Consider the following 14,007-nt stretch of genomic DNA (forward strand, 5'->3'; position numbering starts at 1 on the left):
GTTTATGGGTGAAGCAAAAAAAGAAAAAAGATAATTAAAATACGGCAGACTTCTCTGATCTGGAACTTTGCTACACTTTTATTACTGTAGTGGAAATGCTGATGATGTAACACTAATAGGCACAAGATTAATGTTGTTAATTAATTTCATGCCTAAAACTTTTTAGAGCATGGCTCCTCCAACTTTCACATTAATGCTGTGTGTAATAATGACTACAGAATATATTTTCTGGCATCTATAGTAATCTCAGAGTGTTTGTGTTCTCAGGGTTCTGAAGCACTCTGTGGACGCCACATTTGAGGACCAGGGCCCCAGTCCTGGGTACCGCATTGAGATGTCCATCTTCTATGTGGTGTATTTTGTTGTCTTCCCCTTCTTTTTCGTCAACATCTTCGTGGCCTTGATAATTATCACATTCCAGGAGCAGGGCGATAAAGCTTTGTCTGAGTGCAGTCTGGAGAAAAATGAGGTAAGAACTAGTCAATAATTAGAGTTAGCAGGTCTGTATGATAAAATAAGCCCGATAACCATCCATTTCAAAATTAAATGTATATCTTTTTTTTTTTTTTTGTTTCGCTCAGTCCTATGTTTTGGTTGTCATGAAATCTAACTGACTAGTGTTTAAATTGCCAACAAATTGCAACAAACACAATGCAATTATGTGTGAGATTTGTTTTCTCTTTTATCGCATATGAAAAATAATTATTTAATTCAGGCTGGTGTCTTTATTTTCTCGCAGTAAACATGAGGTCACTGCCTGTTGTGCTAGCAGGAGAGTTATTATTAATCTAATGGAAAAACGGCAGGCCTGGCAACATTGACTGAATATCTCTATAGCATTCTGTATTAACCCATACTGTATATATCAATAGTAGGCGGTAAATTCTATAAAGCAGTTTACCGACTCATCACAGTTTTTTAACTCAAGCAGCAGTTCAGTCACTGACAATTCATAACATTTTCAGTGCTAGAACGAACGAACTTATTTATTCATAAAGAGTGTCTGCACAAGAAATTTGCTATTCAGGAAAGGCCTGTATATTGGGAAAAACATTCAAATTTGACTCGTGCCTCTGAGGGTGTGTAAATCTCTACACATACAGAAGCTACTACAAGCTACTGCAAAATTATATTCATATAATTTGCATGGATTACTGCTTTATTTATGTATAGAATGTACTGCTGAGCATCCGTTGCTTATTGATTTACTTGTATAGTATTCAGAAGACCTCCTTTTTCAGAGCAACTTGTAAACACACATCCTCATGCTAGTTCTCACTCAAAAACACTGCAGAATGTGGTTGCTCAGATTTACTGTAACCAAACATATTAAGTATCGTTTAGATGAAAAAAATATTTCATTGATTATACTAAACTTAATTTAAGTTACTGGACTGAATTTTGCAAAGTGAGTGAAATCAGTATATAATATTACATCAATAAATTCAATTCTAAAAGCACTTAGTAATGAACAAAACCTAAATATGTTAATGTAAATGAAATACATTTCTGTTTATGTAAATGACCAGTAAACATGCATATGTAATATTGAACCATTACATAATCTCTTCACAATTAGAAATGCTTTTTTATTATTTTAATATACATAAAAATATTAAACCTGCAGAAACTGTATGAATGCTTATTTAAAGAATGTCAGTAGGTATACATGGTAATGCTTACCAAACAGATATATTAAAATTGATAATATTGTTTATAACAGCAAAAAAAAACTAATAATAATAATAATAATAATAATAATAATAAAAATAATAATAATAATAATAATAATAATAGCTGTCAATATTATTATTGTTGTTGGTTTTGATGCTTCTGCATATACTGATTTAGTTATAGAAAAATGTTGTTAATCTTTCCTTTCCATATATACATATATTTTGATATATAAATAGTTTTTATGGAGTCTTATGTTGAAATAATGAAATTTATGAATACAAATATAATTATTAATAAATGAAGTAAAATGTTAATACAGTACTGTATACATAAAATAGCATTTTTGGGGTGGCGTCCATTTATCGCGGTTGTTCGTTTATCGCAGGCCGTTTTGGAACGTAAACACTGCAATAAACAGGGAAAAATTCTTTTGAAAAATCTGGTTTTGTTCAGTTGTGAAGATGTAAGCATCTAGAATATAGAATTAATTTCATTTTGTATAATAATTAAATGATATTTGCATACATTAAATATGCAAACATGGAAAACAAGCATTGGAACGTAGTAAAGCTGCAGTAAATCATGTTTGTGTTGTAGTAGACAAATGCTATAAAAGAGAATGGAACAGAAAAAGGCAGCAAAAAAACAGGCTTAAAAAGAAAGGAAAAAATATGCATTTAAGTCCAAATGCATAACCATTCACTTAAACCACAGCAGTGACTAAAAATTTAATCGTTTACTGCTGCTGTTATTTGCTGCCTTTAGATTTAGTGTTTGTTCACACCATTTGAATTGAATTAACTTTAGCAGCCCAACTAATCAATAACATTTGTTGACAAGGAATTTCATTATCGATTATTATTGTTTATATCGATTAGTTGTTGCAGTCCTTAACTAAGTAGTTAACTCATGACAATCATGCGATTAAATATTTTAAATGATTGACAGCCCTAATATATATAAAACACAAAATAAAAGTGTTAACAATAAAAAATGTTACAGTATATTTTATGCAGCCCTTAAAAGTATATTAAGCAACAAAAATGAGCCGCAACAAAAAGCTAAATGCCAAAACACTGATTCATGAGGAGCTGGCATTTCCCAGTCCCAGTGTGTTATATGGTATCTACATTAAGTCTATTATTCAGAGTTGTTCATTCATTTATAGAAAAAATTATTATGACTGTGGTGAATGTAATTCTCTCCTGAAGTGACCCACAATCCGAACCTAAGAGTTTATGGTGTAAATCAGTATGGTTAGGAAACTGGAATGTAAATGGTTCTGCAATATTCTGTTTGAATATTTTTTTTAATCTACAGTGGTGCTGTAGCACTGCAGTCATTTGTCACACTTAGTGGTGCATTGTGGTCTTTTGAGGTGAAGTCAGTCATGCTAACAGATACAGGTACAGGGCCAAGAATCGGGATTTATTCTGCAACTTGTATCACAGACACACACACACACACACACACACACAACACAAACAAGTATTGGCTCTGTGCAGCAGAAGAAAATGACAGTGAGATGAATCTGCCTCTATACTTAAGGATTCTGTTGTTTGTGTACAGTTGATTGCAGCGGCAGCACTGTCACTCAGATTATGTCCTCACCCTGCATGTCTCTGCATCTGTTATCAGGGCTCCATTTACATTAAGACGGAATGCAGGCTAGTTCCAACCATTCCACCATGTCAAACTCTACCTCTGAATTAATGTTGTAAAATCAGTAAAAGCATTAAAAATGCACAATGTGACCAAAAGTAATACATTTTTCAATAACATTTGTTTTATTAACAACATTATAATGTATTACAGCAATTTAACAATGATTTAACAAAATATTTATTACAAAATGTGATGACGAGATATTTATTAAATTTTTATAGAAGGATTTTATAACAAAGTTGCAGAGCTCAGAAAAATTGTCAGGATAAAGGTGTTTATCTTTTCCTGTTTTTTTTGTGGCAGGCTATATATTTAAATAGAGATAAAAAATTTTAATGCACATTGTGACATTTATTAATAAATTAAACATTATGATTGTTGGCAAAGTGACAACTTTTGATTTTTCTTTCGTTATTGGTTTATTTAATTGCATAGTATTTAATTACTAATATAACTTATAATAAATAAAGAAAATTCTGCATTCTGAATCTTAGTTTTCTGTATAATATATATTCTGTTATTATGCACTGTTTGATTTAAGCTAATAACAAATCCTTTATAATTTAAATAAAGTGCTGACTAACTTGGCTAATTTGGTGACTAACTTAATATGATAAGGAGAGCAGACAAGGTCAAGCAACTCAGTCTTAATAGAGGATTGGGCTAATCTCTGGGCCAGAAGAACTATTAACAGAAAGCAGAAATTCAGAATTTATTTTTTTAAATATTCTTGCAGACCTGGTCCCCAGTCACAACCCGGTGGTTGGGCACCTCTGCTCTATCCACACACATTGTATGGCAGTATTGTGAATAACACTTTTTCTGAATGATCTTTGATGCGATGGGGTTATTACAGGTATAGAAACACTTAAATAAATTACAAACTTCACTTTTAAAAGAGCAAAGCACTAAACATCCTTTTATGAAATGCTGCTTTAGAATGTCCAGCTTAGTGATTAAGTAAGAAATGAAGGATGAGATTCACTAATTGCTCTTTTTTTTTTGTTTTACAGCGAGCCTGTATCGACTTTGCCATCAATGCCAAACCACTGACACGCTACATGCCTCAGAACCAGCAATCTTTCCAGTACCGAATGTGGAAGTTTGTCGTTTCTCCACCTTTCGAGTATTCCATCATGATCATGATCGCCCTCAACACTGTGGTCCTTATGATGAAGGTTTGCAGTTTTTATTATATTTTTTTCACTTTTATAATAAAACAATAATAATTTGAGAGTTATAATAAATAATGTTTATTGTTAATTTTTTAAATAATTATTGTTAATAATTGTTTTTCTCAGTTTCTCAGATCAGGAATTAAATTCTCAAAACTACTTGTTCAACTTCCACATCATGTACCGTAATTTCTGGACTATTAAACGCACCCAAATATAAGCCGCACCCACTGAATTTTACAAAGAGTCTTATTTTGAACATAAATAAGCCGCACCTGTCTATAAGCCGCCTACACAATGTCTACACTGAAACTAATGAACTTTACACAGGCTTTAATGAAAGACAGTGTCTGTTACACGGCTTGTATCTAAACAGTAGCCGACCAAGAAAGTCATTGTTCACTGTCTTCCTCCTTCCTTTCACAACTATTTATCTCAGGAGTTTATCTTTTGGCATCGTCGTGCGTTTAAAAGTCACCATCGGTGAAGTTTTTCTCCCGATGCCATTCAGCTCAGAACACAGGTGAAGTGAGTTTTTTCATGCCCGGTTGTTTCCAGCGTTCCTGTAGACAGTTCGAGTGAGCGGCAGGTCAAACGTCAGAGGAACCTCATCCATAATTATGATTTGGTGCGGCCCGATTCAGTGGGAGCGGCAAATTCATTGGTTTAACGTGACGGGGCTCAGTTTTTTGGCGGCATGAAGCTTGTGAAACCGGTAAAAACCCAGGAAAAATCCATAAATTAGCCGCTTTATTGTTTAAGCCACGGGGTTCAAAGTGTGGGGAAAAAAGGGCGGCTTAAAAGCTTTTCCTGTTGCTTTAAACAAATTGCGAATGCTTTGGTACATTTGTTTAAATGATTGGGTATAATTATCTGCTGTTTCCTACATTAAATACATTTTGTAATGTTGATCAAAATATAATATACTAGTCTCAACCCCCAAAACATCTAAGCATTTAGTCATTGCATAAGACATTGAATGAAAAATGGTTAAACCAGTTGTCATAATCTGTCCATTTTAAATTTCTGTAGATAAACAGATCAAAACACAGAATTACAATTTCTGAAAATGGATGAACAACCAAGAAACAAAGTACACTAATACAGTACAGTAAAAGTGTGAATACTGTCCGGTGTCCTGCAATTAATATCACACATATGATACTGTGCAAATGAGTGCTGTTGAAATTCTTATACTGTCATACAGAAGAAATTTAGCCTTGTGCAAATACTTACTTTTGAGAGATGAACTAAGGATTTTGAGAAATATACAGGCTTTTGCAAGAAATCCATTGTGTGGTGCTGTTTGTACAAATTGTTTTAAGAAATGCAGTTACTGATTTGCAGATATATAAATAATGATTCGAGAAATGCTCCAAAGCAACTGAGAAAAACTCATCGTTTCTGCTTCATGAAACCTTTTTTGAATCGAGCGCTTTTCTCTTTTTTTTACCCAACAGTACTACGATGCTCCAAACTCCTATGAAGCAATGCTGAAGTATCTCAACATTGTCTTTACTGCGCTTTTTTCACTGGAGTGTGTTCTGAAGATCATTGCTTTTGGTCCTTTGGTAAGTCCTCACCTGTGCTACTTGTAGGTTACTGAAGAAACGCAAAAATCCGAGTGATGACACTTGGGGATGTGAGTGAGTGATGTAGCAAATCCTTTTCTTTTCAGAACTACCTGAAGGACGCGTGGAATGTGTTTGACTTTGTGACTGTGCTGGGGAGTATTACAGATATCCTGGTCACTGAGATTAATGTAAGTGAACTGTTGAGCTTGTGGAGCAAAATAGGTTCATAGGCAGGAGGGGAACAAAAAATGCCCTTTCTTGTATTTCTAGTATTGTGTGTATGTTTTAATCCCCACTGTCACCGTGTTGAAGTGTTGCTAATGTTAATGTTTGTATTGTTAACTTTTTCTGTATGTGACGACTGTTCATGTCTCCCTGTTTTTCTCTTGCTTTCCTGCTCTGTTTGTCATCTTCTCTTTCTTCTTTTCTCTTGGTCTTGTTCATTGTCTTCACTCCATCTTGGCTACCATGATAAATGCACTCCATTTATAGACTACGGTAAGTGGCACGTCTTCTTGAATATGCATTTTCTCAGATGTATAATGTGTCCGAGTTCTAACATTTTGCAATGACATCGAGTCTATGAGCCATGTGGGTTGATTAATACCTAGAAAGAGTCATATGTTAGACGAGTAAATGAAAGAGGGGGCGATTAAATGAAGGCATGTGTAACCCCACAGGACCGCCTGTTAAACCTGAGCTTCCTGAGGCTGTTTCGAGCGGCCCGTCTCATTAAACTCCTCCGGCAGGGTTACACCATTCGCATCCTGCTTTGGACGTTTGTACAGTCCTTCAAGGTAGGTGATAATCCTGAGCTTTAATAAAATTGACAGGTGTGACTGGTGTTAACAGTCTAGCAGGTTACAATAGTCTCTAGAGTCTATACAGAATAGTGTTCGGACACTAGGAAAGCATTCAGTCATTAGCAGATCTACTAGCGGAAACAGGTTCTTCACAAGGAAGACTATGATACACTATATCGCCAAAAGTTTGCGATATCTGGTCGTAAATATGGTATGTGCTTTTTGAGCATCGCATTCCACATTTAGTCCCAATTTGTTTTTTAATTCCCTCCACTCTTTCAGAAAGATGTTCCACTAGATTTTGGAGTGTGGGGATTTGTGCTCATTCAGACACCAGGCTGTTAGTAAAGTCAGGGGCTGATGTAGGTGAGAAGGTGAGGAGGCCTGAGGTGCAGTCAGCATTCAAATTCATCCCAAAGGTGTTCAATTGGGTTGAGGAACAGGAGATCTTTAACGCCAACCCATGCAAAGCATATTTTCAAGGGGTTTGTTTTCTGCAGAGGGGCATTGTCACACTGGAACAGGTTTGCATCTCCCAGTTTGAGGGAATGAATAATTTCATGCTACTGCATCCAAAGACACTCAATACAATTGTGTGCCTTCAGCTTGGTGATAAGATTTTGGGAAAGAATCACATATGGCTGGGAAAGTTAGGTTCCCAATACTTTTGTCCATATACTGTCAATCAAATAACTATTCATTGCAACTGCAATAACCAGAAAAGCATCTCAAAACAGCTGTCTCGTTATTTATTTATCTTACTGTAGCCTCAGATTCTTGACAGAAGTGAAACATGAAGTCCATCAATCTCAATGTTAGATGTGTTTTGTCGCAGGCTTTTCTGTTTAAGGTTCTTGTAGTGATTTGAGATCAGATTGTGACTTTCAGGAAGCTTGAACCGGTTAAGCCATGACCTCTTTCATTATTTAAGGGCTTCAATACACAGATCTGTGGATGTTTTTTGTTTTATGCACATTTGAAATTCTGAGCCTGTTATTTGTTAAAATCCCTGTCTTCAGTCTATGAAAGACTCGGGTCATTTGGCACCACCACACTCAAAGTCACTAACATCAAATCCATCAGACGGAACTGTGATATTAATCGGTGATAAAGGAATATTTCATAAATGAGTATTTTTTCCATTCCAGGCTCTGCCTTATGTCTGCCTTCTGATTGCTATGCTGTTCTTCATTTATGCCATTATTGGAATGCAGGTCAGTGAACATATACAATAAATATGGGCACTGTATATCCAATCATGCATATATACATATATATATATATATATATATATATATATATATATATATATATATATATATATAACCTTTCAGTCTTGAGGGTTTTTTTTTTTTAATTCAGGTGTAAAATATGTTCGAATAATTAGACAATATTATTTCTGAATAAACAAAAGAAAATCACATTTTACAGTAGCTAGAGTACTAATTGGGTTATTTTTTTCATTTATTTATTTATTTATTTATTTATTTATTTATTTATTTATTTATTTATTTATTTATGCAATAGTAATAGTTACTATACTATTAAAGACTGGGAACGCCTGGAGTCTAGAGAGCTACAGATGTTTCCTTTGTTTCACATTAATGCTCTCAGGTGATTTGGAGATTTATATCTTATACTTTCCTCAAATATTTATATGCAAAAGCCTCAAATTGATTGTCAGTCTTTAAAAAGTGCATGAAACCATGATAATCCCTGATGTTGAGTTATATTTTATTTGTCTCTCACAGGTCTTCGGAAACATTGACCTGAACGAGGACACGGCCATAAACCACCACAACAACTTCCGCACTTTCCTGCAAGCTCTCATGCTGCTCTTCAGGTGAGGAGCTGCTTTTGCTCCCTCTCACTTGATTCCTTGTCAAAGAAAGCAGCCAAGCTCTTATTAAAACAACAGTTATTGACTTTAATGTGTTTCAGTTGCATCCTTTGGTTTCTTTAAGCCGAGCAGGCACCATGTTGCGGAGCTCTTGCTGCTGAATCTCCATGTACTACGAGATTCCTGTAGATCTTGGCAGCTGTTTTTTTGCCAGAATATTGGCACTGGAAGCCTTTTTTTTTTACAGAGAAATGCGGAGATAGTGATGATAAGCGCTGTTCTCTTGTGCTTCTTTTCTGGAGGTTCTTATGGAGCTGTTAATTGGCTGTGTAGACAGGGAGTTGTCTGTGTTTTCACAGTGTTAAAATGACTGTGGCCTTTGATTAGCTCATTACTACTGTTGCACATTCTTTCTCCTTTCACGTGCTCTTGTTTTAAGCATGCTGTGTTACATAGTTGAACATATGTTCTTTAATTGTTTTTGCGCTCGCTATAATAAAAGCATAGTCTGAATTGCCACCTGGTGGATCAGAGTCACTTATTCAACTAAGAGCAAAATAATGCAGAGCGGTGGATTTGCTATGCTAACTTTCTCCTACTGTAGGTTAAACTTTCAAGCATGAACAATTACATACGTCAGTGTGTATAATTTATCTATAATGTGTTATTTATTACCACACTGTACCCAGTGGTGGACATTAACATAGTATTTTTAAATCATAATCTTCAAGTATCTGTATTTTATTTATGTATTTTAATGTAAGGAAACTTTATTACATTTTAAGATCTTATTTTTTATTTTACAACATTTCAGAATGTTCATGCTGTTGCTCACTTACTTTGAACTGAGAAGCTGTTGCAAGACCACGGCCATATAACCCCATAGTTTACTGAAGAACATACTGAAAGCTACTCATGATCCAATAATGTACTTTAAGTCCTTTTAAAAAAGCAAACAATAAAAATAAAATCTTTGAAATTTATAACAAGCCGTTTTTATGAAGGTTTTAATGAAAATCTAAGTAGTTGTTGTACTGCGGTAATACATGGTTCTACTCAAGAAAAAATTTTTTTAATGTAGGTAAAGAAAAATGTATGAGACCAATTTTTTTTTAGAATTAATTATAAAAACAGACATGATGGAAGGTTTTAAATGAGTTTTTCTTATAGAGATTAATCCAGCATTTTAAAAGCAGATTAATGCAGGTAGTTAGGACAGAGGGGTATGGAAAAAGATGATCCGCTGTGGCAACTCCTAATGGGAGCAGCCAGAAGAACAAAAAGAAGAAGAAGAAGAAGAAGAAGAAGAAGAAGAAGAAACTTGAAACTTTTTAAAAAACACACATTCCATGCAGAGATTCATTAAAAGAAGTTTAGATATAAAAAACTGGACTACTTCTTATTCACTTTCTTGTATTAATGTGTGTACATCCTTCTTTATTAAGCATGTTCTTGAAAAAACTAAATATACATGGTATATGTCAAAAACACAACGTTTTTTTTTTTTTTAACATCCACACTAATGAATAAAGTCTGGCGTGTTTTTTGCCCCTGTAGGAGTGCTACAGGAGAGGCCTGGCACGAGATCATGTTGTCGTGTTTAAGTCACCGTGCATGTGATGTGAACTCTGGAACACCCGGAAATGAGTGCGGCAGCGACTTTGCTTACTTTTACTTTGTCTCCTTCATCTTCCTCTGCTCTTTCCTGGTCAGTGCCCTGGCTCATGTATCTGTTTGTACACTCCGCTAATTATACTGCTTAAGCAGATGGCATTTGAACAGATTGGTTTAGTTTTCCATTTCAACTATAAGTATCTGGAAAAAACAATTCTTGACTTAGTTTTCCAAGAAGCATGACACGATGGGATGCACATTCTTTTCTCACAGCATGAAAAAATATTTCAGAAAATCTCTAGAGAGAAGTGGAATTAACATAAATCCCCAACTTCAGGAAGAGCAGTAATCGCTGTACATCTTTAACCAAAAAAGGCTTTAGTTTCTAAAATGTGTTCTTCTCTCATTCAAATTATTTTTATTCAAATTACTAGGCTTTATATAAAATAAACAATACTTACACTTAGTAATAGATATCGTAACATTGAGACATACTTTAATTTCAACACGATTTATTTTCCATTAAAAGTAGTGATTTTTTTTTGTAGTTGTTGCATCAAAATGTAGTTGAGTCAAAATGTTGTAGTTGTAGTTGAGTCAAAATTACTGGCATCCCAATTTTAAAATCTGCATCAAATAATAGCTGTGAGTCTCTTCTTTAAATATCTGACAAAGTTAGAGGAATCTTTACAAACCTTTTAGATTGCTCCTTAATTCATACAGAACATTTATACCTTGAGGGTTATGCATTTAGACCGAAGTCTTCAGTGAAGACCGCAAGGGTTTGAGTCAGGTTCATGCAAACACTGATTTGGGATTTCAGCAAGCATTTGTTTGTTGATGTTTATTTGGTTTATGATTCCAATCGTTCGTTATAAGCCCCACCAGCTGCAAACAGCTGTAAAAACATCAATTGCTGTGTTTTACAGCAGGTTTAAAGGAATGTTGTTTGTGTCCCACCTTTTTTTATTGGTGGGGTTCATGACTAAGAAAACTGCTAATGTTTATATAATCTGTCTGTAACACATTATAACTCAAAGTTTGTACAGTGTGATATACAGTGCAAACACTATATGGACAAAAGTATTGGCATACCAGACTTTTCCAGCCATATGTGATTCTTCTGTTACTACAATGTTGGAGGCACACAAATGTGGAATGTAGTAAAATTTATTTTTCCATTCAGACCCAAACCTGTTCCTGCATGACAATGGAACTGTGCTAAAAAACAAGCTCTCTGACGATATGGTTTACATGGTTTGAAAAGAAAGATCTTGAGTGGCCTGCTATAGAGATCTGGCTTAAACGCTATTGAACACATATGTGATGAATTAGAACACAGACTGCAGGCCTCATCATACTACATCAGTACCTGACTTTACTAACATCTTTGTGACTGAATGAGCATAAATCTCCCCAAGCAAACTCCGAAATCTAGTAGAAAACCATCCCAGAGAGTAGAGGTTATCATAACAGGAAATAGAGACTACAAATGAAATTGGATGCTTAGAAAGCACAGCGCAATATTGTGGTCTGGTGTCCACAAACTTTTGTCTATATAATGTATTCATTACGTACTGTATTGTGTACACTCACCTTTTCCCGTTCTTCTTAAGTTTCCATTTGCTTCTCACATTAATTATACAGAATGTATATTATATTATATATTATGATTCCTGTAGTCCTGCAAGAGTAGCAAGTGCTGCTTCAGCATTAAAGAGCCTCCACCTGTATCGAGTCATCACCATCTCCTTTTTCTAGATGCTGAATCTGTTTGTTGCTGTGATCATGGATAATTTTGAGTACCTGACCCGGGACTCCTCCATCCTGGGTCCCCACCACCTGGACGAGTTCATCCGTGTGTGGGCTGAGTACGACCCGGCTGCATGGTATGTGCTAACACCCACAATGCTCTGCAAACGAAGAGAGAAAATAAGACAGAAAGAGTTTTGAGTCACTGACTTATGTAGTATCACAGTTTGGAAGCTGTATTGGGGTCTGAAAAGCCTTTCCTGTCCTGTCATTTTTTTATAAGATAATATGTAAAGGAGTATCTAAACCCCTCTAAAGTCATGCACAACCCTGATGGATGCATATGGGTTTGACATGGCCATACGTGTCCAATGCCTTTACTAATATACTCTCCGAGCTGAGCTTGCCTTACACCTGTGTCATGTCTTGCTTGTTTTCTCTGCAGCGGACGGATTTCCTATAAGGATATGTACAATTTGTTGCGAATTATCTCACCCCCTCTTGGCTTAGGGAAGAACTGCCCTAATAGGGTAGCATACAAGGTTTGAAAACCCCAGAAAACTTCCTCCACTCTTGCGGGCTCTGCGCACCAATGCCCAGAGACCTGAACTGAATGGCTGTGCACTAAATGACTTGCATATACACGAGCACTTGCCCTTTCAGACTTGACTGGCTTTGGTTAATGATGCTGAATGAGAAACTAAGCTTTCAATGCCAACACACTCATCTTTAGTCATCTCAGATTTGTAATATTGTACGATATACACCCTCAATAAGGTATATAATAGTAATATAGCATAACACAAAAGCTTAGCTTGGAGAAACACTGTCTTCCGACATGCTAAGTTGAAGCTAAGCTTTTGCTGAGCTTTAGCTTGGATCTACATAAAGTATGAAAGGAAGGTCATTGACTTAAAAAGGCTGGCATTGAAATCTTTGTTTTCAAGCACTAAAAAAAAGGAAACCTGACCTGATGTCTCTTAGCATGCACAAGCAGACATCTTACAAACAATGCAGCCATTTTGTCACGATTCCACACCATGTGTGCACCTCTGCTTCATTCCATTCTTCTTCTTCCCCATCAAGGATCAACTCCTTCTCTCTTCCTCTAACCTCTAACCTTATAGGATCCATCTTTGACCTTGACCCAGGCAAGGATGGCATCCCTGCTCATGACACTCGTGGAAATCTAAATAACACAGATTTCTGTTTCTTTCTTTTTTTTTTTTATGATAATAATTATTATTATTTATCATTTTGGTTCTGCTTTGTTTCATTTCATTCCTCCCTTCTCCTCTTCCCGTCTTTCTAACTCCCCATCCTTGTCTTTTGGTTTTGGATTCTATTGCGTTCTCGACACTGTGAAGTGGCCGTATCAAGTACCGCGATATGTATGAGATGTCGCTCCACATGTGCCCACCTTTAGGTTTGGGAAAGAAATGTCCACCACGAATCGCCTACAAGGTAGCCTAACTTCTCCTGCCGTGCCCCACCCTGCCCCGCCCCTGCTCCGCTCACCCTGTCTTCCCATTGGCTTATCCTTTAGCCAACCTCTGTGCTCTGCAGTTCCCCCCTCCCCCCCCCCCTCCTCTTTGTGCCCGCTCATTCTGGTGTGGCCCGTCTTTCTCCTTCCCCTCCTTTTCTTAGACCATTGTGCCCCTTCTCCACTCCCACTATTATATAAAGACAATAATATAATAATAGAACAGATTAGGTAGGCCAGTCATCTGATTTTAGTATGTGCTTTATAGTGCCAAAAATGTGATAGCTCAGTGAAGACCCATACTCAGACTTCGTTTACGCCTGGTCATTTTATGTGTCATTTCTTTTGGATTATATCCAGATTTTAACCTCCTCGATTATCTGTTATACCAGTCACACCGTTTGTTAGTGTTTTTGTTCCACCT

General features: G+C 35.9%; 1 protein-coding gene across 3 annotated transcripts in view; it reads left to right on the top strand.

Annotated features, from left to right (window-relative positions):
* Window positions 1-14,007, top strand: part of cacna1ba (calcium channel, voltage-dependent, N type, alpha 1B subunit, a) — a 152,696-nt gene that overhangs the window by 120,895 nt on the left and 17,794 nt on the right. For 2 of the 3 annotated variants that reach the window (XM_083526782.1, XM_083526781.1), the window contains 10 exons: window positions 268-469; window positions 4,356-4,520; window positions 5,978-6,088; window positions 6,196-6,279; window positions 6,772-6,888; window positions 8,043-8,108; window positions 8,646-8,737; window positions 10,292-10,442; window positions 12,110-12,237; window positions 13,468-13,564. In XM_083526782.1, the coding sequence (XP_083382908.1) occupies window positions 268-469; window positions 4,356-4,520; window positions 5,978-6,088; window positions 6,196-6,279; window positions 6,772-6,888; window positions 8,043-8,108; window positions 8,646-8,737; window positions 10,292-10,442; window positions 12,110-12,237; window positions 13,468-13,564 (1,213 nt within the window). Of the gene's footprint in view, window positions 1-267; window positions 470-4,355; window positions 4,521-5,977; window positions 6,089-6,195; window positions 6,280-6,771; window positions 6,889-8,042; window positions 8,109-8,645; window positions 8,738-10,291; window positions 10,443-12,109; window positions 12,238-12,545; window positions 12,643-13,467; window positions 13,565-14,007 lie in introns of all 3 variants that reach the window. The other variant, XM_083526783.1, reaches the window with a different exon arrangement.

Source organism: Silurus aristotelis (genome assembly GCF_946808225.1).
Source record: "Silurus aristotelis genome assembly, chromosome: 23".
NCBI classification, from domain to species: domain Eukaryota; kingdom Metazoa; phylum Chordata; class Actinopteri; order Siluriformes; family Siluridae; genus Silurus; species Silurus aristotelis.